Below are 25,222 nucleotides of genomic sequence, written 5' to 3' on the forward strand. Positions count from 1 at the left end.
GGATTTCACCGGTCATTTTTTACACATTTTGATTTCAAACTTCTTACCACACATTTGGGCCCCTAAAATGCCAGGGCAGTATAACTAGCCCACAAGTGACCCCATTTTGGAAAGAAGACACCCCAAGGTATTTCGTGATGGGCATAGTGAGTTCATGGAAGTTTTTATTTTTTGTCACAAGTTAGTGGAATATGAGACTTTGTAAGAAAAAAAAAAATATATATATAAAAAAATCATCATTTTCCGCTAACTTGTGACAAAAAATAAAAAGTTCTATGAACTCACTATGCCCATCAGCGAATACCTTAGGGTGTCTACTTTCCGAAATGGGGTCATTTGTGGGGTTTTTCTACTGTCTAAGCATTGTAGAACCTCAGGAAACATGACAGGTGCTCAGAAAGTCAGAGCTGCTTCAAAAAGCGGAAATTCACATTTTTGTACCATAGTTTGTAAACGCTATAACTTTTACCCAAACCATTTTTTTTTTTTAACCAAACATTTTTTTTTATCAAAGACATGTAGAACAATAAATTTTGAAAAAAATATATATATGGATGTCGTTTTTTTTGCAAAATTTTACAACTGAAAGTGAAAAATGTCATTTTTTTGAAAAAAAATCGGTAAATTTTGATTAATAACAAAAAAAGTAAAAATGTCAGCAGCAATGAAATACCACCAAATGAAAGCTCTATTAGTGAGAAGAAAAGGAGGTAAAATTCATTTGGGTGGTAAGTTGCATGACTGAGCAATAAACCGCTAAAGTTGTGGAGTGCCGATTTGTAAAAAAGGGCCTGGTCACTAAGGGGGTATAAACCTGTGGTCCTTAAGTGATTAAGTAGTACTATTCCTATCAGTTTAATCCCTGTTACGTCCCCTATCAGGGAACATGTATGGAATAGATTTTAGACAACCGCAAAGAGTTGTCAATATAGTTGACACACTCATGACATAAATTTTATACCTCTATGCGTCAATCTTGCTGTATTTATGACTGTGCTCGTGCGCACGTTTGGGAGATTGCAGGCGATGGGGGTTTTACAAAGCCTATGGTCGTGCTGAGGTAGTACAGTGACAGTTAAGTGACCCAGAAAACAATGATTCTGCAGTGTGGGCCCATTGTTGGCCTAGTAGGCTTTAATGATCACCTTAGATGATCACAAAGAAAATTAATGTTTTTTCTATGCAAAATTATCCAGCCGATCGCTTTTGGTCTGTTCACAATGAAGCAACGACCTTATCATCTGGGGTGTGCCAACATTGCCATTGCCAACATACTCATAGAGGTGGTCGCTTCATTGTGATACGCAAGTCCCTTCACCACAACAAGGTAACGATCACGAAGGGGAATTGACACATGTATGTGCCTTTTTTTTTGTTTGGTTTTTGAAGCCACAGTGCAGCCCCAGAGGTCAGAAAAATTAGGCATGTACACATGCCTGAAAAATTAGGTATTGTTGCAGCCGCTGCTGTAGCAGCAGCCAGAAAAATTGATGTTTCCCAGGCAGAAAGTGCCCTAAAACATTGCGGCTTAAACCGATAAGTCACGCGAGTCATCCGGCATTCAGAGATATAATACAGCAGCGTGTGGACCATTTTTAGCCCAAGGCAGCTCATCTCATCAGGCCTTTTTTAGTCGAATGTATCGCCCACTGTCAGTCCCTTCGGGATCCATGCCTCATTTATCTTAATAAAGGTGACCAAGGCGACTTCTCTTCTCAGTGACAATACCTCCTGCTGCACTGAAGGTCCTTTCGGACAGGACACTTGAAGCGGGGCAGGCCAGAAGATCTATCGCAAATTGGGATAGCTCAGGCCACAGGTCAAGCCTGCACACCCAGTAGTCAAGGGGTTCATCGCTCCTCAGAGTGTCGATATCTGCAGTTAAGGCAAGGTAGTCTGCTACCTGTCGGTCGAGTCGTTCTCTGAGGGTGGACCCCGAAGGGCTGTGGTGATGCGTAGGACTTAAAAAGGTCCGCATGTCCTCCATCAACAACACGTCTGTAAAGCGTCCTGTCCTTGCCGGCGTGGTCGTGGTAGGAGGAGGATTACTTTCACCTCTTCCCCTGTTAGATTCCAGTTATGCTGTCACATCACCCTTATACGCTGTGTAAAGCATACTTTTCAATTTATTTTGGAACTGCTGCATCCTTTCCGACTTGCGGTAATTCGGTAACATTTCAGGCACTTTCTGCTTATACCGGGGGTCTAGTAGCATGGCCACCCAGTATAAGTCATTCTCCTTCAGCCTTTTTATACGAGGGTCCCTCAACAGGCATGACAGCATGAAAGTTGGATGCCACAAGGTTGGATGCCGAGCTACTCATGTCCCGTGTCTCGTTCTCAGTGATCTCACTGAATGTGTGTTCTTCCCCCCAGGCCACGTACAACACCACGGGTACCAGATAGGTGACAACGAGCACCCTGGGATGCCTGCTGTGGTTGGTCTTCCTCCTCCTCCTCAAAGCCACATTCCTCCTCTGACTCCTCTTCCTCACACTCCTCTTCCAGCGTTGCCGCAGGTCCAGCAAGCGATGCTGATAAGGCTGTTTCTGGTGGTGATGGTGACCACAACTCTTCCTCTTCACGCTCATCTACGGCCTGATCCAGCACTCTTCGCAGGGCACACTCCAGGAAGAAAACAAATGGGATGATGTCGCTGATGGCGCCTTCGGTGCGACTGACTAGGTTTGTCACCTCCTGAAAAGGACGCATGAGCCTACAGGCATTGTGCATGAGCATCCAGTAACGTGGCAAAAAAATTCAAAGCTCCGCAGAGGCTGTCCTAGCACCCCGTTCATACAAATAGTCGTTGACGGGTTTTTCTTGTTGGGGCAGGCTTTTTCTTGTTGGAGCAGGCGGTCAAACATTAGGAGTGTTGAATTCCAACGTGTCGGGCTGTCGCAAATCAAGCGCCTCACTGGCATGTTGTTTCGCCGCTGGATATCTGAAAAGTGCGCCATGGCCGTGTAGGAACGCCTGAAATGGCCTCACACCTTCCTGGCCTGCTTGAGGACGTCCTGTAAGCCTGGGTCCTTATGCACAAAGCATTGTACGATCAGATTACACACATGTGCCATGCACGGCACATGTGTCAACTTGCCCAAATTCAATGCCGCCAACAAATTGCTGAAGAGGACTCAGCCGAGGAGGTTATGGAAGAGGATGGAGTAGGAGGAGTAGAGGAGGTGGCAGCAGGCCTGCCTGCAAGTCTTGGCGGTGTCACCAACTCGTCTGCAGAGCCACGCATTCCATGCTTGGCAGGCGTCAGCAGGTTTACCCAATGCGCAGTGTACGTGATATACCTGCCCTGACCATGCTTTGCAGACCAGGTATCAGTAGTCAGATGGACCCTTGCCCCAACACTGTGTGCCAGACATGCCATTACTTCCTTTTGCACAATCGAGTACAGGTTGGGGATTGCCTTTTGTGCAAAGAAATTTCGGCCAGGTACCTTCCACTGCGGTGTTGCAATAGCTACAAATTTTTGGAACGCCTCAGACTCCACCAGCTTGTATTGTAAAAGCTGGCGGGCTAAGAGTTCAGACAAACCAGCTGTCAGACGCCGGGCAAGGGGGTGACTTTGTGACATTGGCTTCTTACGCTCAAACATGTCCTTGACAGACACCTGAATGTGGGCAGATGAGCAGGAACTGCTCAAGGCGAGAGACGGAGTGGCGGATGGTTGAGAGGGGGCAAGAAGGACAGCAGTGGTTGACGTGGCTGAAGATGCTGGACCAGAAGGAGGTTGGCGGCTTTGAGTTTGTGTGCTGCTTGTACTCATGTGTTGATCCCATAGGCGTTTGTGATGTGCGATCATGTGCCTTTGCAAAGCAGTTGTACCTAGGTGGGTGTTGGACTTCCCACGACTCAGTTTCTTTTGGCACAGGTTGCAAATGGCATCGCTGTTGTCAGAGGCAGACGCACAAAAAAAATGCCACACTGCTAAGCTCTGCAATGACGGCATTCTGGTGGTGGCAACAGCATGCGTTGATTGGCGTGCTGTCTGGCTGACCCCGGGTGCCGATGCATGCTGTCAGACTGTGCCACTAGCTCCTTGCGACAACCTCCCACTGCTTCCAACTCGTCTCCTCCTCCTCTCTGTCTCCCCATCATAACTTTCCCCCTGCTCTTCTTCTCTTCGAGCGGGCACCCACGTGACATCCACGGACACATCGTCATCATTAACCACTTCACTTGTATCTGACAACTCAGCAAAGGAAGCAGCAGCGGGTACAACATCATCCTCTTCATCATCATCACACCGTATATTTATATGTGTAATGCTGCCTGACTGAGACATATCCCTGTTATCTACACCCTCTGGCAATAATGGTTGCGCATCACTCATTTCTTCCAACTGATGTGTAAATAACTCCTCTGACAGTTCAAGTGAAGCGGCTGTGGTGCTAGTGTTGGTGGTGGCGGCAGGTGGGCGAGTGGTAACTTGAGAGGTGCCCGAAGCTGAGCTGGAGGAGGATGGTGCGTCAAGGTTCCGAACGGAAGCTGTAGAAGATTGGGTGTCCTGTGTTAGCCAGTCAACTATGTCCTCAGAACTTTTCGAGTTCAGGGTACGTGGCCTCTGAACACTGGGCATTATTCTAGGGCCAAAGGGAATCACAGCACCACGACCATGACGGCCCCTGCGGGGTGGCCTGCCTCTGCCTGTCATTTTTTTTTTATTTGTTAAGTTGTACTATGCGTGCAAGCTACTGTGACACCAGATATGAGTTGCGCTGAAGTGACACTGTGCACTTGCAGCTGGGCCTTAAACACACAAACACATGCAGGCAACTGACTGCTATTTATTCACAGTCAAAATTGTTGTTTTTATTTAAATGGAATCGAATGTGACACCAGATATGAATGGCACTGAAGTGACACTATGCGCTTGCAGCTGGGCCTTAACCCCTTAAGGACCTAGGACGTACCGGTACGCCCTATTTCCCGAGTCCTTAAGGACCGAGGACGTACCGGTACGTCCTGACTTAAAATCGGAACTCCGGCGCCGCAGGGGTTAATCGGAACGGGATTTCGGCTGAAATCATTCAGCCGGCATCCCGTAACAATGCAGGGGGGGGTCATTTGACCCCCCCGTATCGGCGATCGCAGAAAACCGCAGGTCAATTCAGACCTGCGGTTTTCTGCGTTTCCGGTCCATTCGGGTGTCCTGTGACCCGATGAACCGGAAAAAGACTGCGATCGGTGGCGTAATTATACACCACCTATCGCAGTCCGAGGATTTGGAGAGGCGGTGCTGGCCCTGGTGCTGAATGCCGCTGTCCAGGGTGCTGATTGGTGCAGGGGAGAGAGGCGCAAGATTCAAACTTCCTGCGCTCCGCTCTCCCCTCCTCTTCCTGTCCAGCACCCTGACCGTGCAGCATCGTCCAGCACCAGCTCCTGTGTCCCCCTAATCGGAATCCATCACCCTCCTGCACCCATCGCCACCCAGGTAGGTTAGGGTCAGTGAGGGAGAGGCACCGTTAGGCAGGGAAAGAAGGGAAAAGTAAGTTAGAAAAAAAAAAAAAATGTACTTTTATTCCAAACTTCCAAACTTCCATCTAACCCTAACCCAGACCCCTCCTGCCACTTGCCCCCCCCCACCTGCCCCCCCCCACCCACCCCCCACCAGCCACTTCCCGCCCAGATTGCCTCCGACTCTGAGAGCCCCAGTGAGGATGAGGATGACCCCACATTCCTTTTATCATCCGCATCCTCCTCATCATCATCTGATGACGATGAGCCACCAAGGCGGCGGAGACGCCGCCAGGCGGAGCCAGGGGCCCCACATGCTAGGGATCCTGTGGCCCACCCTAGTACGAGCCGCCCTGGGGTTCGTACTGGTTTCCCGGCCCACCAAATAAGTCCACCGGAGCCCCCTGCCGATGAACTTAGCTGGTGTCCCCCAGTGGACTTTGAGCCTGAGATTCCGGATTTTGCTGGCAATCCTGGAATCCAGATTCCCACAGTGGGGTTTACTGAAATAGACTATTTTAGTTTTTTTTTCAGTAACTCACTGGTGAATTTGATGGTGGAGCAGACGAATCTGTACGCCCAACAGTTCGTCGCTCAAAACCCAGGCTCAGTTTTGGCTAGACCCGGTGGCTGGACGCCGGTCAGTGCAGCCGAAATGAGGACATTTTGGGGCCTCGTGCTGCATATGGGTCTAGTCCAAAAACCCAGTGTCAGGCAATACTGGAGTGGGGACGTCCTATACCAGACCCCACTGTACAGTATGGTCATGATACGTCACCGGTTTGAGGCCATCCGGAAATGTCTGCATTATTCCGATAATGCAGCATGTCCCCCCCGAAGTGATCCTGCCTATGACCGGCTGTATAAGATACGGCCGGTCATCGATCACTTTGGGGCCACATTTCAGCAGGCCTACGTACCTGGAAGGGAGGTCGCGGTTGATGAGTCTCTCGTTGCGTTCAAGGGGAGACTCAGTTTCCGCCAATACATTCCCACAAAGCGGGCGAGGTATGGCGTGAAGCTATACAAAATTTGTGAGAGTGCCTCAGGGTACACTTACAAATTTCGTGTGTACGAGGGGCGAGATTCCCGTATTGAACCCCCAGAATGTCCCCCCACTCTGGGTGTTAGCGGGAAACTCGTGTGGGACCTTATGTACCCACTGCTGGATAATGGTTACCACTTGTACGTGGATAACTTTTATACCAGCATTCCCTTGTTCAGGTCCCTTGCCGCCAGATCCACGTTCGCTTGTGGGACCGTGCGGAAAAATCAACGCGGCCTCCCTGCCTACCCCCTCCAGGTACCTATCCCCAGGGGTGAGACCCGTGCCCTTACCAGTGGAAACCTGTTGCTGGTCAGGTATAAGGACAAGAGGGATGTCCTTATGCTGTCCACAATCCACGGTAACGGCACCACCCCTGTCCCTGTGCGAGGTACCGCGGCAACGGTCCTCAAGCCCGATTGTATCGTCGACTACAATCGGTATATGGGAGGAGTTGATCTCTCTGATCAAGTCCTCACGCCATATAACGCCATGCGCAAAACCCGGGCATGGTACAAAAAAGTTGCGGTCTACTTGGTACAGGTTGCCATGTACAACTCTTTTGTACTATCCCGAAGCGCTGGCAGCACAGGGACATTCCTCCAGTTCTATGAGGCAGTCCTCAAAGACCTGATCTTTTCGGACCGGGAAAGAGCAGGCCGGAGTACCTCGGGAATTGGAGGCGCCCGGATCGTCCCTGGCCAACACTTTCCAGGTGTGGTCCCCCATACTGGAAAGAAGGGACGAACCCAAAAAAAGTGCAGAGTGTGTCACAAGAGGGGGATACGGAAGGACACCACTACTCAATGTGACACTTGCCCCGATCATCCGGGCCTCTGCATTATCAATTGCTTCAGGGAGTATCACACTTCCATGGAGTACTAAATTTTTATAATCCTCAACAGTCCACTAGAGAACATAAAACACTATGGCTCTCAGACTTTGGAGACACGGAAACAATTTTTCTTTCCCCAAAAAATATTAGTTTTAGAGCAGGCATCCTCAAACTGCGGCCCTCCAGATGTTGTAAAACTATAACTCCCAGCATGCCCAGACAACCTACAGCCATCAGCAGGGCATGGTGGGAATTGTAGTTTTACAATATCTGGAGGGCCGCAGTTTTAGGATGCCTGCTTAGTGTCTCCAAAGTCTGAGAGCCATACATATTGGGCATCGTCGCGTGCGTAAAAGTCGTCGCTATAAAAATAACTTTTGACCAAACGCCTCGGATGAACGGTGTTAAAAATATAAAATAAAAACTGTGCCAAAACACCAATTTTTGGGCAAAATTTCAATTTGAATCCATTTTGCCGGTAATAAATCAAGGGTTAACAGCCAAACAAAACTAAATATTTATTGCCCCGATTCTGTAGTTTGCAGAAACACCCCATATGTGGTCGTAAATGGTTATATAGCCGCACGGCAGGGCATAGAACGAAGGGAACTCCATATGGTTTCTGGAAGGCAGATTTTGATGGACCCCCCTGATGTAGCCTAGACTAGAAACTCCAAAAAAGTGACCCCATCTAAGAAACTACACCCCTCAAGGTATTCAAAAGTTACTTTACAAACTATGTTAACCCTTTAGGTGTTCCACAAAACCAAATAGTGAATGTAGAAACAATTTTAGAATTACATTTTTTTGTTACATTGCCTCAAAAAAGAGTAATATAGAGCAACCAAAAATCTAATTTACCCCAAAAATAGTCCCAAAACAACAACCACCTTATCCCGTAGTTTCCTAGATGGGGTCACTTTTATGGAGTTTCTACTCTAGGGGTGCATCAGGGGGCTTGAAAGGGTACATGGTGTCAATAAACCAGTCCAGCAAAATCTGCCTTCCAAAAATGACGTTCCCCTTCTTCTATGTCCTGCCGTTTAGCCAAATAGTAGTTTACGACCACATATGGGGTGTTTTTGCAAACTACAGAATCAGGGCAACCCATTTTGAGTGTTGTTTGGCAGTTAACCCTTGTTTTACTCCTGGAAAAAATTGATTATATTGGAAAATTTTCCAAAAAATAGAAATTTCAAAATTGTTTCTCCATCTGCCATTAACTCTTGTGGAACACCTAAAGGGTTAACAAAGTTTGTAAACCCAGTTTTGAATACCTTGAGGGGTGTACTTTCTTAGATGGAGTCACTTTTTTGAAATTTCTATTCTAGGGGTGCAACAGGGGGCTTCAAATGGGACATGGTATAAACAAAACCAGTCCTGCCAAATCTGCCTTCCAAAACCCATATGGTGTTCCCCTCCTTCTATGTGCTACCGTTCGGCCAAACAGTAGTTTACAACCACATATGGGGTGTTTTTGCAAACTACAGAATCAGGGCAACCCATTTTGAGTGTTGTTTGGCAGTTAACCCTTGTTTTACTCCTGGAAAAAATTGATTATATTGGAAAATTTTCCAAAAAATATAAATTTCAAAATTGTTTCTCCATCTGCCATTAACTCTTGTGGAACACCTAAAGGGTTAACAAAGTTTGTAAACCCAGTTTTGAATACCTTGAGGGGTGTACTTTCTTAGATGGAGTCACTTTTTTGAAATTTCTATTCTAGGGGTGCAACAGGGGGCTTCAAATGGGACATGGTATAAACAAAACCAGTCCTACCAAATCTGCCTTCCAAAACCCATATGGTGTTCCCCTCCTTCTATGTGCTACCGTTCGGCCAAACAGTAGTTTACGACCACATATGGGGTGTTTTTGCAAACTACAGAATCAGGGCAACCCATTTTGAGTGTTGTTTGGCAGTTAACCCTTGTTTTACTCCTGGAAAAAATTGATTATATTGGAAAATTTTCCAAAAAATAGAAATTTCAAAATTGTTTCTCCATCTGCCATTAACTCTTGTGGAACACCTAAAGGGTTAACAAAGTTTGTAAACCCAGTTTTGAATACCTTGAGGGGTGTACTTTCTTAGATGGAGTCACTTTTTTGAAATTTCTATTCTAGGGGTGCAACAGGGGGCTTCAAATGGGACATGGTATAAACAAAACCAGTCCTGCCAAATCTGCCTTCCAAAACCCATATGGTGTTCCCCTCCTTCTATGTGCTACCGTTCGGCCAAACAGTAGTTTACGACCACATATGGGGTGTTTTTGCAAACTACAGAATCAGGGCAACCCATTTTGAGTGTTGTTTGGCAGTTAACTTTGTTTTGCTCCTGGAAAAAATGGATTATATTGGAAAATTTTCCAAAAAATATAAATTTCAAAATTGTTTCTCCATCTGCCATTAACTCTTGTGGAAGACCTAAAGCGTTAATAAAGTTTGAAAAAACAGTTTTGAATACCTTGAGGGGTGTAGTTTCTAGAATGGGGTCATTTTTGGGAGGTTTCTATTATCTAAGCCTCACAATATGACTTCAAACCTGAACTGGTCCATAAAAAGTGGGATTTTGAAGATTTCTGAAAATTTCAAAATTTGCTTCTAAACTTCTAAGCCTTGTAACATCCCCAAAAAATAAAATATCATTCCCAAAACAATTCAAGCATGAAGTAGACATATGGGGAATGTAAAGTCATCACAATTTTTGGGGGTATTACTATGTATTACAGAGGTAGAGAAACTGAAAATTTGAAATTTGCTAATTTTTCAAAATTTACGGTAAAAATTGTATTTTTTTATGCAAAAAAATTAACTTTTTTGACCCAATTTTAGCAGTGTCATGAAGTACAATATGTGACGAAAAAACAATCTCAGAACGGCCTGGGTAAGTCAAAGCGTTTTAAAGTTATGAGCACTTAAAGTGACACTGGTCAGATTTGCAAAAAATGGCCTGGTCCTTAAGGTGAAAATGAGCCCGGTCCTTAAGGGGTTAAACACACAAACACGTGTGTGCAACTGACTGCTATTTATTCACAGTCAAAATTGTTGTTTTTCTTTAAATGGAATCGAATGTGACACCAGATATGAGTTGCGCTGGTGACACTGTGCACTTGCAGGGCATGAAACACACGCGGGTGCCGGCAACTGACTGCTATTATATTACAGTCAAAAAAGTTTATATTTTTTTTAAATGCAAGCTACTGTGACACCAGTTATGAGTGGTGGCACTGGGCAAGTGGGCACAGTATACGCTGTGAGCCTGACATACACGCTGGCAGGCAACTGCAATTAGATTACACAGGGAAAAAAAAGCAGACTGATGTTCTTGCCCTAAAAAGGGCTTTTTGGGGTGCTGTCCTTACAGCAGAGATCAGATGAGTCTTTCAGGACTGTAGTGGACACTGAATACACTGGCCTAGCTATCGATTTCTCTATTAAATCAGCAGCAGCACTGTCCCTCCTCTCACTAAGAATGCAGCTTCCGAATGAATCTAAAATGGATGCTGTCCAGGAAGTGGGAGGGTCTGGGAGGGAGGGTCTGCTGCTGATTGGCTGGAATGTGTCTGCTGACTGTGAGGTACAGGGTCATTAGGAACCCAGCTCTAAGTAGAAATCGCAATGTGATTAATATAACCTGTATTAATCGCATTGCGATTACAACTTAGATCTGAGTTCCTAATGGTTGTATTGCTAGAGTTGACAAATATAACGAACATAGCACTATATTCTCAATCTTCGTTATATTCTAGCAATACAACAACCATTAGGAATCCAGCTCTAAGTTGAATTCGCAATGCAATTAATATAACCTGTATTAATCGCATTGCGATTACAACTTAGTCAAATTTGTGACATTGCAGCTTCCGAATGAATCTAAAATGGATGCTGTCCAGGAGGTGGGAGGGTCTGGGAGGGAGGGTCTGCTGCTGATTGGCTGGAATGTGTCTGCTGACTGTGAGGTACAGGGTCAAAGTTTACACAATGATGACGAATAGGGGGCGGACCGAACATCGCATATGTTCGCCCGCCGCGGCGAACGCGAACAAGCGGTGTTCGCCGGGAACTATTCGCCGGCGAATAGTTCGGGACATCTCTAATAACAAATCATTTTCCGGGATTTACCAAAGAAATCCTTTGTGCTTCAACCACTATAATGTGAATTATGCAGCCTTATATTTGGATGGTCAACAGATACCGGCAAAACCTTTTCAACCTAACTTCCAAGACGAATCATCTGTTCATGAATATATGGCCCTAGTACATATTTCGGGGAAACACAGGGCCGACAATGCTTTATCCGTGGATCGGCACAAGTTTTTGAACGGTTACACTTTGTTCGCTTTTGATTTATCACCGGATCAAGAGTCCGGCGGTCATTTCTCTCTAGTAAAAACGAGCAATCTGAGAGCTGAAATTAGATTTGCCGAATCGATTGCGAACACAATTAACATAATTGTATATTCAGTTCATGAAAATATTATTGAAATAAATAATCGGCGGGAGGTATTATATGATTTTCAATAAACATGAATAATTATGAAATTGCCTGTGTTATTAAAGCTGATATTAACGCCAGGCGCATATTTAAAGGTGTATTTCCGTGTGATTTATTACCAGGGGGTAAAATCATCGATAGGCCCGCGGCATACATTGTAAATACGGATAATTTGTATCTGCGGGGGAAGCATTGGATTTTAATTGTATTATACGCAAATGATGTATCGATTTTTTTTGATAGTTATGGTTTATCACCCGCAAATGAAATATTTCCTGGCCACTTTATGCAGTTTTTATATAAAAATTCTAAGACTATAAGGTATCAAAACAGACAAATACAAGCCGCTGTTAGTACGGTCTGCGGCCATTACTGTATCTATGTCTTACAATGTCTCGCTAAAGAATGTCTTTTGAAAATGTGTTAAAAATGTTCACTAACGATTTTAGAAAAAATGACCGCATTGTGCGTTCATTTGTAACAAAATGCATGAAATGCTTATGTATACGATGCTGTAATCGAACGTGTCTGTCCCTACGGGACTGTTGAAAATAAGGAAAATTAATAAAGCTTTTTAAAACGAATTAAATTTGTCATCCTTTGATTTTTAATGCTATTATTATATTAAATTAATATCACACAATATAAATTTAATATCAAGCACTATAAATTTAATATCAAACACTAAAAATTGAATATCAAGCCCTATAAATTTAATATCAAGCAATATAAATTTAATATCAAACACTATAAATTTAATATCAAGCACTATAAATTTAATATCAAGCAATATAAATTTAATATCAAACACTATAAATTTAATATCAAGCACTATAAATTTAATATCAAGCAATATAAAAGGGGCGGGGGTATCTGTATAAAAGAGGGCGTGGTACCTGTCACTTTGCAGTTTGACGAAACATATACCCCCTTACTACTAACTGCCACGCCACCTCTCAAAACTTGCCTCCTTTAACAAAGTTTAATACTGTTGTGTGATATTCCTTTTTATAGCTGTAAAAAAAAAATTATCAAATTAATTGTTTTAAATTATCTCGTTCTCTAAATGACTGTGGCCTTTCGATGTGCATACCATTTTCCCTCACACCTGTAGGGAAGCAGACTCAAACAGTGGCCCAAACTGGCCCAGAATGCTTTCTCTGTTCTCTCTTGTCCAGCTTCCAGTGTCATCTTAGAGAGGGTGTTGGGGCAGGAGGTGTTGTGACACCCAAATGGACCAAGTTGTCCTCTGCCAGTGTACAAAACATCACTTTTGTCAAAATGAATGAGGCATGGATCCGTGAGGATTTTGATACTCCTCAGACTGATGTATCACAGAGAAAAATGACTTTTCATATAAAACATAACTTTTACTATCATTAGTTAAAATATTACCTCATCTAAATATAATCTTAAACTAAGGCCTCATGCACACGACCGTTTTTTTTTGCGGTACCGCAAAACAGATTTCCGTTGGTCCGTGATCCGTGGACGTTTTTTCTTCCGTGGGTCTTCCTTGATTTTTGGAGGATCCATGAAAAGTGAAAAAAAAAAACGAAGTCAAGTTTGCATTGAAAATGATAGGAAAAACGGACACGGATCACGGACGTGGATGATTATCTTGTGTGCATCCGTGATTTTTCACGGACCCATTGACTTGAATGGGTCTGTGAACCGTTGTCAGTGAAAAAATAGGACAGGTCATATTTTTTTCACGGACTGGAAAAACGGATCACGGACGCGGCAGCTAAACGGTGCAGTTTTCCGATTTTTCCACGGACCCATTGAAAGTCAATGGGTCCGCGAAAAAAAAACGGAAAACTGAACAACGGCCGCGGATGCACACAACGGTCGTGTGCATGAGGCCTTAGTAAGATAATTAGACAAGGCCTTACTTAGGATGTATCCAGGATAGTACAATCTGATATAAAAAATTGCGTCAACTTACAGTTTGATGACTGTGGCCCTGGCCAGACAGTGAACGAGAGGTGAAGTCTGGCCCAGGGAAGGGGGGGGGGAACAAATCCCTAATGCGTTCCTCAATGTACCCCTGCCTACAGGCGGAGCACCTGCCCCGAAAGGGGCGACCCCACCTCTCGGTGGCTAAGCCCTCACTGTTGCCTACTTTTACCCTGCCTGTAGAGATTGAAGATGTTTGTCCCTTCTTAGCAGCTTGTCCCGACGCGTTTCCCCAGTGTCCGTAAAAACTGGTTCATCAGGTGACTAAGGATAAGTAATCAAATCTTGGCAAACTTCAATTCTGATAGTTGCTAGGTAAAGAATCAATTGTTGCAGGCTTCACTCTGGGTAATTGCCCATCTGATATTCTGGGGCAAAAATGATATGATAATTATATAATAGACCTCCTGGTATAGTAAGGTGCACTTGGGTTGGTGTGCCACTGATCTAAATACCTTGTATTTGGTGCCTTAAACCCTGCCCCGCCTCGTGGTTAACCCAATGGCTACTTGAATATTGATGAAAGCGCCACTTCCGGTCTTTGGAACGCACACGGCGCTTGTGGAACGCACATGTGATCCCAAAACCGGAAGTGAGCTGGCGCTGTTCTCCTCGTACTCCTCAGACTGAGTCCATGCAATAGATCTGCCCTTGATGATGGTGCCCCATCTTGCCACTGTGCTGTCTGCCTGCTTACCATCATGTTCTGTACCACATGGCTGCTGCTGTTGCCGTCATGCTAATGTACTGTCTGCTTACCTACCATCATATGTTGTACCGTATGGCCACTGCCACCACTGTTTTACCTGCTATTCTCTGCCCATCTGTTTCCATTACCTCTATTGCCACTATCATTACTGTTCCATACTGTGCTGTTACGGGTGCCCTACTATTGTGGCCACATGCCATGATTACCCTTCCCTTTCCACATCCACAACATCCTAATTAAAAGGGAGAATTTTTTAAGGCTCGTTCATAACAAGCCAATCTTTCTTCAGACAATTATTGTGTGTATAAATACAGGCAGGCATTCTGCCCCATTGAGGTATGATTTATGGAAGTTTGGTCCCAACAAGCCCCTGTTATTTTCCCATAACACAGTGGGACAATCTCCCAGTCCCAGGAGACTAGAGGTTGTTATACTGTATACCAATTTTCAGGGCAAATGGAGCAACTTCATGAAGAATTGATTAGTATTTTTAAAAAAATCAACAAATTGACCACAAAACAAACTTTTGACCCCTTCACCTTCAGCCTAAAAAACAAAAACACACAAAAGCAACCAATGTACAACAGAGAAAACAATGTGTCACAGATTAAAAAGTTATTGAGATCATGAATGTTTATTAGTTTTATATGTCCTGTGCATTGTCTGGTTGTAAAGGTTTTTACCCTTCCCCTCCAGCCAAAAAGCAAAAACACACAATAGATAAAACATTGAGGTACATTTCTCAAAACTGGCATACCCATATACCAGTTTTGATCTCCCTGCACTGTTGTGAGATACTCCTAATTTATCAAGCGGCAGATGCCTTTTAACAAATTAAGCACGTCTCAGTCCTTTCATGTTCCATATACTGAAGTCTATGCCAGCTACAGGCTGGCATAGACTGCAGCTATAACTTATGCCACTTAACCACTTGAAGCCTTGCTCTCTTCCCTAAGCCCCATCCCCTTTCTCAGCACTTTGGAATAGTGCTAAGAAGCTTAAAAAGTAAAATATTATGGTGCACGTCTTAGTAAGTATCCCTCAATATGTCACAGATGAAAACATTTCTGAGATCATTGAATTGTCTGCAAACAAAGCTAAGCAGGACATGTTGTGTGATCTGTAACTGAGACCTATAGATGTAGCAAGTGTCGTCTGAATATCACAATTAACATAGAACAGATGCTGTTGTGCCAAACAAATTAGTGCAGACATGCTACAATAGTCACACTGAAAACAGTAATAAGGGTGTAGGGAGCAGGGCAGGTAGTTTTACAAATGCTACATCTGTAGGTATATCATTCTATAGACAGTTGTAGAAAACATGTTTTTTTACCCATTTCCCTAAAATATGTCCTAATATCTTTATTCCTCAAGCTGTATATCACAGGGTTGATGAATGGAGTAAACACAGTGTACAACAGTGATAGGATTTTACTGATGAGCAATGTTTGCCCTCTTGTTGGAAAAATATAAACACAAAATATTGTCCAGTAGAAGATGGAGACCACAATGAGGTGGGAGCTGCAGGTGGAGAAGGCTTTCTGTCTACCGGTATTGGTGGGAATCTGTAATATGGTGGAAATAACCTTTCCATAAGACAGTATAATAATGCTGCTTGGGATGACAACTAAGGGAACGCTTAGCAAATAAACCTCTAACTTAACAATAAAGGTGTCCGAACAGGCATTTTCTAGGAGAGGAACATAATCGCAGAAGAAATGGTTGATAGTGCTCGGTTCACAAAACATTAACGTTGACATTGTTATAGTGTAAATCGATACCAGACAAAAGCCTAAAAGCCAGCAGATACTGGTCAGCTTCATGCAATATGGATTTGTCATGATAGAGAAATACTGAAGGGGGTTACAGATGGCCACATATCTGTCATAAGACATCACTGTGAGAAGGAAGCACTCAAATGCTTCAATTGCACCGAAAAAATAAAACTGAGTAAAGCAGCCTATAAAAGTAATGGTTCCTCCATTATTCAGCAGGATGTGAAGCATGTTGGGGACAATATTTGTGGGTAATAAGATGTCACTGATGGACAGTTGTGAAATGAAGAAGTACATTGGAGTGTGGAGGTTCTTGCTGGTGGACACCAAGGTGATGATCAGGAGGTTCCCACATATTGTCCCACAGTAAACAACAAGGATAAGACAGAACAGTAACATTCTTAAAAGTTGACCACCTTGAAATCCTAAGATGAAAAATTCAATGGCCCCAGTCAGATTGTTCTCCTGCATTTAGAGAAAATACACATAGAATCAGCTTCATGTTCAAGTTGAGACCATTTAACCTTGATTATACAGGGTGGGCCATTTATATGAATACACCTTAATAAAATCGGAATAGTTGGTGATATTACCTTCCTGTTTGTTGCACATTAGTATATGTGAGGGGGGAAACTTTTCAAGATGGGTGGTGACCATGGCAGCCATTTTGAAGTCGGCCATTTTGAATCCAACTTTTGTTTTTTCAATAGGAAGAGGGTCATGTGACACATCAAACTTATTGGGAATTTCACAAGAAAAACAATGGTGTGCTTGGTTTTAACGTAACTTTATTCTTTCATGAGTTATTTACAAGTTTCTGACCACTTATAAAATGTGTTCAATGTGCTGCCCATTGTGTTGGATTGTCAATGCAACCCTCTTCTCCCACTCTTCACACACTGATAGCAACACTGCAGGAGAAATGCTAGCACAGGCTTCCAGTATCCGTAGTTTCAGGTGCTGCAAATCTTGTATCTTCACAGCATAGACGATTGCCTTCAGATGATACGAGATGTGCAGCACCTGAAACTACAGATACTGGAAGCCTGTGCTAGCATTTCTCCTGCGGTGTTGCTATCAGTGTGTGAAGAGTGGGAGAAGAGGGTTGCATTGACAATTCAACACAATGGGCAGCACATTGAACACATTTTGTAAGTGGTCAGAAACGTGTAAATAACTCATGAAAGAATAAAGTTACGTTAAAACCAAGCACACCATTGTTTTTCATGTGAAATTCCCAATAAGTTTGATGTGTCACATGACCCTCTTCCTATTGAAAAAACAAAAGTTGGATTAAAAATGGCCAACTTCAAAATGGCCGCCATGGTCACCACCCATCTTGAAAAGTTTCCCCCCTCACATACACTAATGTGCCACAAACAGGAAGTTAATATCACCAACCATTCCCATTTTATTAAGGTGTATCCATATAAATGGCCCACCCTGTACATACAATTTACTTAAAAAGGGTGCCTCATGAAGACAAACCATTTTCATAAGGATGGCAGTGTGGAATCTGCTGATATCTACAGGTTCCCTCACTCCGACAGTTCTCTGTAAAAGCTGGAAGAATCAGTGCTGAGCAGCTGCTGCAGTAGAGATATAGCATAAAATGTTGGCCGTTCCAATATATGGCTGTCCAAATAATGGATAGACGCACCAAGTAATATAGAGTGGCTGACATATTTGCTGATGCTCCATACTGCAATAAAAGGTTGGTTTCTAGTAAGTGACCCTCTCTTTAATGTTCATATGCACTAAGATATCAAGGACAATCTCCTTTACCCCTAGATGCCCCCACAGTAGCACGTACCCAGGCATCAGCTGAGGAAATCTAAGGTCCTACTTCAAAGCTTCTGAATATTCTTTTTAATAAGATCTTGATTAGAGATGAGCGAATCGAATCACACAAAGTGGAATTCGATTTAAATTTCAGGATAAATTTGAATCACCTCGAAGGCAAATTTTCTTGTGTTTTGTGCTAGCGAATCGATTTAACCTGAAACAGTGTAAAAAACAAAAAAATTCATACTTACCTCCTCCATTTGCTCGCGACGGACCGCCAGCCTCCATCTTGATTGAAGATCTCGGCCGAAATCCCATTCATGATGACGTAATCTCGCGCCGCGCAAGATTTCGCTCCAGATTTTCAAGCAAGATGGAGGCGGCCGGCCAGTCGTGAGTAAATGGAGGCGGTAAGTTTGATTTCCTTTTTTTAATGTTAATTTCACACAGTTTTTACACTCAGATGCCGCGATCATGTATGAACGCGGCATCTGAGGGGTACAATGACTGGGGGCAGCGCTATTGCAGCTCCTTGTCATTGCACCCGCTACTTACAAAAAAATGCACTTCGTGACAAAGTTATTTGTCACAAAGCAAATTTTCTTGTAAAATTCGGCGAATCAGCCGAATTGAACTTTTCATAAATTCGCTCATCTCTAATCTTGATGCGTACATCTTCCCAAGTATATTTCCTGAGATGACTGACTCAATAGTAGCTGTTCCTGGCAATTTGATCACGATAAAAGCCAATCATGGTGATCACTATAAAGTTAGAAAGCAACCTTCTGGTGTTGCCCTGCGTCTCTCAGTCTCTTTCACTCTCCTGTCATTCGTGTGAGATAGAATTATACTGATTGACACAGGCAGCATGAAGAACCATGAAGAAAGTTACTGTTACAAGACTATGATGCCTTAGTTTGACTACTTTATGTTGAGCTTCTATATGTCAATGTTAAAGGCAATGGGCATTATCCTCTTTCCTAGCTCTCCAAATCAATGGACAAATGAAGAGTCTAGTGACCTTAAGGAACAAAGCAATGTCATCATTATAAAATTGATTCATTGGCATTGGTAAAAAGGCAATAAGCTCATCTGTAGCTGATCTATCTGATATACACTCACCTAAATAATTATTAGGAACACCATACTAATACGGTGTTGGACCACCTTTTGCATTGATTCAACAAGGTGCTGTTAGCATTCTTTAGAAATGTTGGCCCATATTGATAGGATAGCATCTTGCAGTTGATGGAGATTTGAGGGATGCACATCCAGGGCACGAAGCTCCCGTTCCACCACATTCCAAAGATGCTCTATTGGGTTGAGATCTGGTGACTGTGGGGGCCATTTTAGTACAGTGAACTCATTGTCATGTTCAAGAAACCAATTAGAAATTATTCGAGCTTTGTGACATGGTGCATTATCATGCTGGAAGTAGCCATCAGAGGATGGATACATGTTCTCATTCTGTTTACGCCAAATTCGGACTCTACCATTTGAATGTCTCAACAGAAATCGAGACTCATCAGACCAGGCAACATTTTTCCAGTCTTCAACAGTACAATTTTGGTGAGCTCGTGCAAATTGTAGCCTCTTTTTCCTATTTGTAGTGGAGATGAGTGATACCCGGTGGGGTCTTCTGCTGTTGTAGCCCATCGGCCTCAAGGTTGTGCGTGTTGTGGCTTCACAAATGCTTTGCTGCATACCTCGGTTGTAACAAGTGGTTATTTCAGTCAACGTTGCTCTTCTATCAGCTTGAATCAGTCGGCCCATTCTCCTCTGACCTCTAGCATCCACAAGGCATTTTTGCCCACAGGACTGCCGCACACTGGATGTTTTTCCCTGTTCACACCATTCTTTATAAACCCCAGAAATGGTTGTGAGTGAAAATCCCAGTAACTGAGCAGATTGTGAAATACTCAGACCGGCCCGTCTGGCACCAACAACCATGCCACGCTCAAAATTGCCTAAATCATCTTTCTTTCTCATTCTGACATTGTTTGGAGTTCAGGAGATTGTCTTGACCAGGACCACACCCCTAAATGCATTGAAGCAACTGCCATGTGATTGGTTGACTAGATAATTGCATTAATGAGAAATAGAATAGGTGTTCCTAATAATTCTTTAGGTGAGTGTATCAATGTCAGTATGTTTCTACATGTGTCTGGTGGTAATCATCATATCAATCTGTACTTACATCTGGCATTTCTATCTTCCAGCACAAAGATTTTACTTTTAGTATAAATGTTTTTTCTCAGATTGGTCTCAGATCTTTGCTCAAAGAACCACTTGAACTTGTATGATTGTTGTGTTATATGGAAGCGTCCCCATCAATTACTTGTACATTTAATTATCAGACACATAAAGTGTGAACCATGCCGTGACTACCAATATATATACACAGAATGTCTGCCATTTAACTCTAGAGAGATTTTCCCAGGCCTCTGCGGTCTATTCCTCCGAAGGACTGTAAGTAATAAATAATACGCTCTAAAGAAGCCAATTCTTTGGAAAAAAATAAATTAAATAATAGGTATGGGCTGTTTTGAAGAATGAAAAGTTTCCCATGGAGGAGTTTTTATTGATGGTCTAGAATGAGCAGAGGTCCTTTGCCATCAGACGAATAAAGCGGTTTCATAAATCTACCAGATCAAGTTTATTTTCACCCCAGACCAGATCCCAAAAGGGGTTGTACAGCCATTAACATTGATGACCTATCTTCCTCATAGGGCATCAATATCAAATTGGCGGGCATTCAGCACTCGTCACCCACTCCGATCAGCTGTTTGATGAGGTGGCATCACTCAAGCGCCACTTCCTCTTCATTTACACTGCACTTCGTCTCAGAATGGCGGTGTAATACAAGTACTTGTTCCACGGCTCCACAGGAAATGAGATACAATGTAATGATGAGGAGGTGACGCTGACATGGAGCGCTGCCTCCTTGTCTCACAGCTGATTGGTGGTGGTGCTGGGTGTCAGACCCCCGCCAATCAGATATTGATCAGACCACTTTAAATCAATTCAGACTCCAGACCAGACCCTAAAATTCATCAGACGCTGTGGACTGATGCAAAGGGTAGGCCATCAATGTTTGACTGTATACAAACTATATGTAAGGGTCCATTCACATGTCCACAAGTGTTTTGCGGATAACAGCCGCGTGCGTTCCGCATTTTGCAAACTAAACATGGCCAGCCTTATGATAGAAATGCCTATTCTTGTCCGCGATTGCAGACAATATTAGGACATGCTCTATCTTTTTTGCGGGGCCATGGAACAGAACTACGGATGCGGACAACACGCGGCTTTTTCGCGGCCCCATTGAAATGAATAGGTCTGCATCCGTTCCACAAAATTACAGAACAGATACAGAACCAGAAAAACGGACACGTGAATGTACCCTAATTCAAAATATTAACCCTTTCAGCCCCAGAGGTGTTTAGGTTTTTGTATTTTAGTTTTTCACTCCTTGCCTTTTTGGGCCAAATTTTTATTGGGGCTTGTTGTTTGTGGGACAAGTTGTTCTTTCTAATGCCATCATTTAATATGATGTAGTGAATAAAAATTTACATGGGGTGAATTTGGAAAAAGATTCCACAAAGGTTTTATGGGTTTTGTTTTTACGGTGTTCCTTATGTGGTAGAACTGACCTGTTACTTTCATTTTCCAGGTCAGTACGATTACAGCAATTACCTATACAGTAACTGTTTTGTAGTTATGTGTACCGAGCTACAGTACAGACCAAAAGTTTAGACACACCTTCTCATTCAAAGAGTTTTCTTTATTTTCATGACTATGAAGGCATCAAAACTATGAAATAACACATGTGGAATTATATACATAACAAACAAGTGTGAAACAACTGAAAATATGTCATATTCTAGGTTCTTCAAAGTAGCCACCTTTTGCTTTGATTACTGCTTTGCACACTCTTGGCATTCTCTTGATGAGCTTCAAGAGGTAGTCCCCTGAAATGGTCTTTCAACAGTCTTGAAGGAGTTCCCAGAGATGCTTAGCACTTGTTGGCCCTTTTGCCTTCACTCTGCGGTCCAGCTCACCCCAAACCATCTCGATTGGGTTCAGGTCCGGTGACTGTGGAGGCCAGGTCATCTGGCGCAGCACCCCATCACTCTCCTTCATGGTCAAATAGCCCTTACTTTCAAAGTTTTCCCAATTTTTCGGCTGACTGACTGACCTTCATTTCTTAAAGTAATGTTGGCCACTCGTTTTTCTTTACTTAGCTGCTTTTTTTCTTGCCATAATACAAATTCTAACAGTCTATTCAGTAGGACTATCAGCTGTGTATCCACCTGACTTCTCCTCAACGCCATTGATGGTCCCAACCCCATTTATAAGGCAAGAAATCCCACTTATTAAACCTGACAGGGCACACCTGTGAAGTGAAAACCATTTCAGGGGACTACCTCTTGAAGTTCATCAAGAGAATGCCAAGAGTGTGCAAAGCAGTAATCAAAGCAAAAGGTGGCTACTTTGAAGAACCTAGAATATGACATATTTTCAGTTGTTTCACACTTGTTTGTTATGTATATAATTCCACATGTGTTAATTCATAGTTGATGCCTTCAGTGTGAATCTACAATTTTCATAGTCATGAAAATAAAGAAAACTCTTTGAATGAGAAGGTGTGTCCAAACTTTTGGTCTGTACTGTATGTGAGGGCTCATATTTTGGCATGATCTGTACTTTTTATTGATACCATTTTGAGGTGTGTATGACTTTTTAATCACTTTTTCTTCAATTTTTTTGTGGGAGATGAAGTGACCAAAAAACAGCGAATCTACCATTTAATTTTTTTTTTCCATTTCGCTGATTGTCGCATGGAATAAATACTTTTATATTTTTATTGTATGGGACTTTTTTTCATGTGGCGATGTCCATAATATATTTTTATTTTAGGGAAAGGGGGTGATTTGAATTTTTATATGCAGTGATGTCATTGCAGGTCCTTTTCCAGGTCCTGCTGAAAGAAAATAGAAGACACTGCGGCAGCGCAATCAAGTGGAAGAGGTGAGGGGTTTTTTGTTTTTTTTTTACCCCTAAATTGCCATACTCTTTTGCATTCTGTCTTAAGAGTACTATTGTTTTCCGCTATAACCATGTTATAACGGAAAATAATAATATGAACACCAAACCTGAACCCGGACTTCCGTGAAAAAGTCCAGGTTGGGGTCCAGGCACCCGACATTACAAAGTTCGGTAGGAACCCGAACTTTGCAGTTCGGGTTCGCTCATCCCTAGTTGTAAATGACTACAAGTGTGGTGTTAGACTCTGGGTCTTTCCACAAGAGGTCATAAAAGTGCTTCCCCTGCTGCCCTATAGAAAGGCTCTCAGAGGCTACTTTTTGGTAGTGTAAATTTTAGTGAGAGATCATCCACCATGGATATTTTTTTTATGGACAGCACCATTGGTCAGTAGTTAGCACTGGTGCCCTGCAACGCTGGGATTCTGATTTTGAATCCAACCAAAGGCATCATCTGCATATACTTTTTGGCTCTCACTATGTTTGTGTGGGTTTCCTCCAAGTACTTCGGTTTCCTCCCACACTCAAAAGATACTGATAGCGAACCTAAATTGAGTGCTCCATTGGGGAAACATGATGATAATGTCTTTAAAGTGTTGTGGAATATGTAAGAGCTGTATAAGTGAATAATAAAAGGATAAAATAAACTTTTAGACATGCCTCTATGATGGACTCAAAGACACTTACCCAGCTGTCAGACTTTGAGAGGTGGCACATCACTGGACTGAGAGAAGCAGGATGGCCCACCAACTAAGCAGAATCTACAGTCCCAGCTGCAACATCTGTGGGTAAATGTGCTGCAGGATACAATACAGTACATGTATGCCTCCAGGACCCTTATACATCTCATCTTGTATCCAGGCTGGAAGTTTTCCAACAGGGTCAGAGAGCCTCCTTTTAATTGTAATCACAACCATCTACATTGCATTCACATATAAAAAGTTTCATTTTATTCCAACAACTCCTGCTACAAAGTAAGAATGCTTTCAAAAGTAGAGGTGTAAATAATTTATTTTTTCTCCATTAACAAAATGAACAGAGAATGAACAAATGTATAAATGGAAAAAAAATGTAGGGGACCCGGAACAGAGCCTTGAGGGACAGGGCATGATAAGGAGGTGGTATATGAATGGGAAATACTGAAAGTTCTGTCGGTGAGGTACTAAGAGGGCCAGGTTAGGGTGTTTCATTTTGAAATGGAAAAAAATTAAAATGTAAAATTTTTGCAGATTTTGCTTACCGAGTCTCAGTGATGATATATATGCTAAATTTCAAGAAGATTGGATGATATTTAGAGGCTACACACTTCGATCAGTTTTGTAAAAGTAGGCAAAAATGATTTTTCAATGTTAATTACTTTTATTGGGGAAACTAGAAATCACAAACTTAAATTAATAATAAAACTAGACACTAAGATTAATAGGTAGCATGATAGGCAAAACATGTGTTATATTAATCAACTTTGAACGATGCAACTTTGAAGAAGTTCCTACTTTAAATGAGTGGATAAACATGATGAATTTAAATAGATCCATTGAGAAAGCAGGCTACATTAAACAAAACAAAAATGCACATTCATAGTAGACTATGGAGTAAATGGAAGACGTTTATAGATAAATAGCAAGATCTGAAGGGTGGGAAAGAAGGGGAGAGGAAATTTATATTTTTTCAAATTTTAGAGAAAAAAAGAGAAAAAATAGTTTTCTTTTCTCTTCCCTCTTGCTCTTGGGATGGGGGGGGGTTCTTTTGGGGGATTTAAAATGGAAAAAAAAATGTAAGCGCGTTTTATTACACTGTCAAAATGTTTATGCAATATTTTATAATATCTCTATATATTATGGTTGAAATAAAGATGATTATAAAAAAATTAAAAAAAAAGAGTGGGTGACTTTCCTCCTGAGTTCCTCTTTGTGTCCCTGCTTCGTTGGTTCTGGGTTTACCGTGGTTAAGCAAGCATAATCCAACCATCGATTGGCAAAATAGACAGATTCTGGATTGTGGGGATTATTGCGTTGATAATTGTCTGATAACATTGTGACATAGCAAGGGGTTTTGTTTGGGAAGGCAGGTATTTTCCTCCCAATATGGGTGGCTGGGCATAT

At 42.7% G+C, this 25,222-nt stretch overlaps 1 protein-coding gene across 1 annotated transcript; it reads right to left on the reverse strand.

Annotated features, from left to right (window-relative positions):
* Positions 1-15,810: 15,810 nt before the first annotated feature.
* Positions 15,811-16,761, reverse strand: LOC120989358 (olfactory receptor 5G3-like). Its single transcript, XM_040417416.1, has one exon. It carries the CDS (start codon positions 16,759-16,761, stop codon positions 15,811-15,813), a length of 951 nt encoding a protein of 316 aa, XP_040273350.1.
* Positions 16,762-25,222: the final 8,461 nt, after the last annotated feature.

Source organism: Bufo bufo, chromosome 1 (genome assembly GCF_905171765.1).
Source record: "Bufo bufo chromosome 1, aBufBuf1.1, whole genome shotgun sequence".
NCBI classification, from domain to species: Eukaryota; Metazoa; Chordata; class Amphibia; order Anura; family Bufonidae; genus Bufo; species Bufo bufo.

Excerpts from the sequence above, each read along its gene's own strand:
- LOC120989358 (XM_040417416.1), bottom strand. The coding sequence starts at position 16,761 with ATGCAGGAGAACAATCTGACTGGGGCCATTGAATTTTTCATCTTAGGA.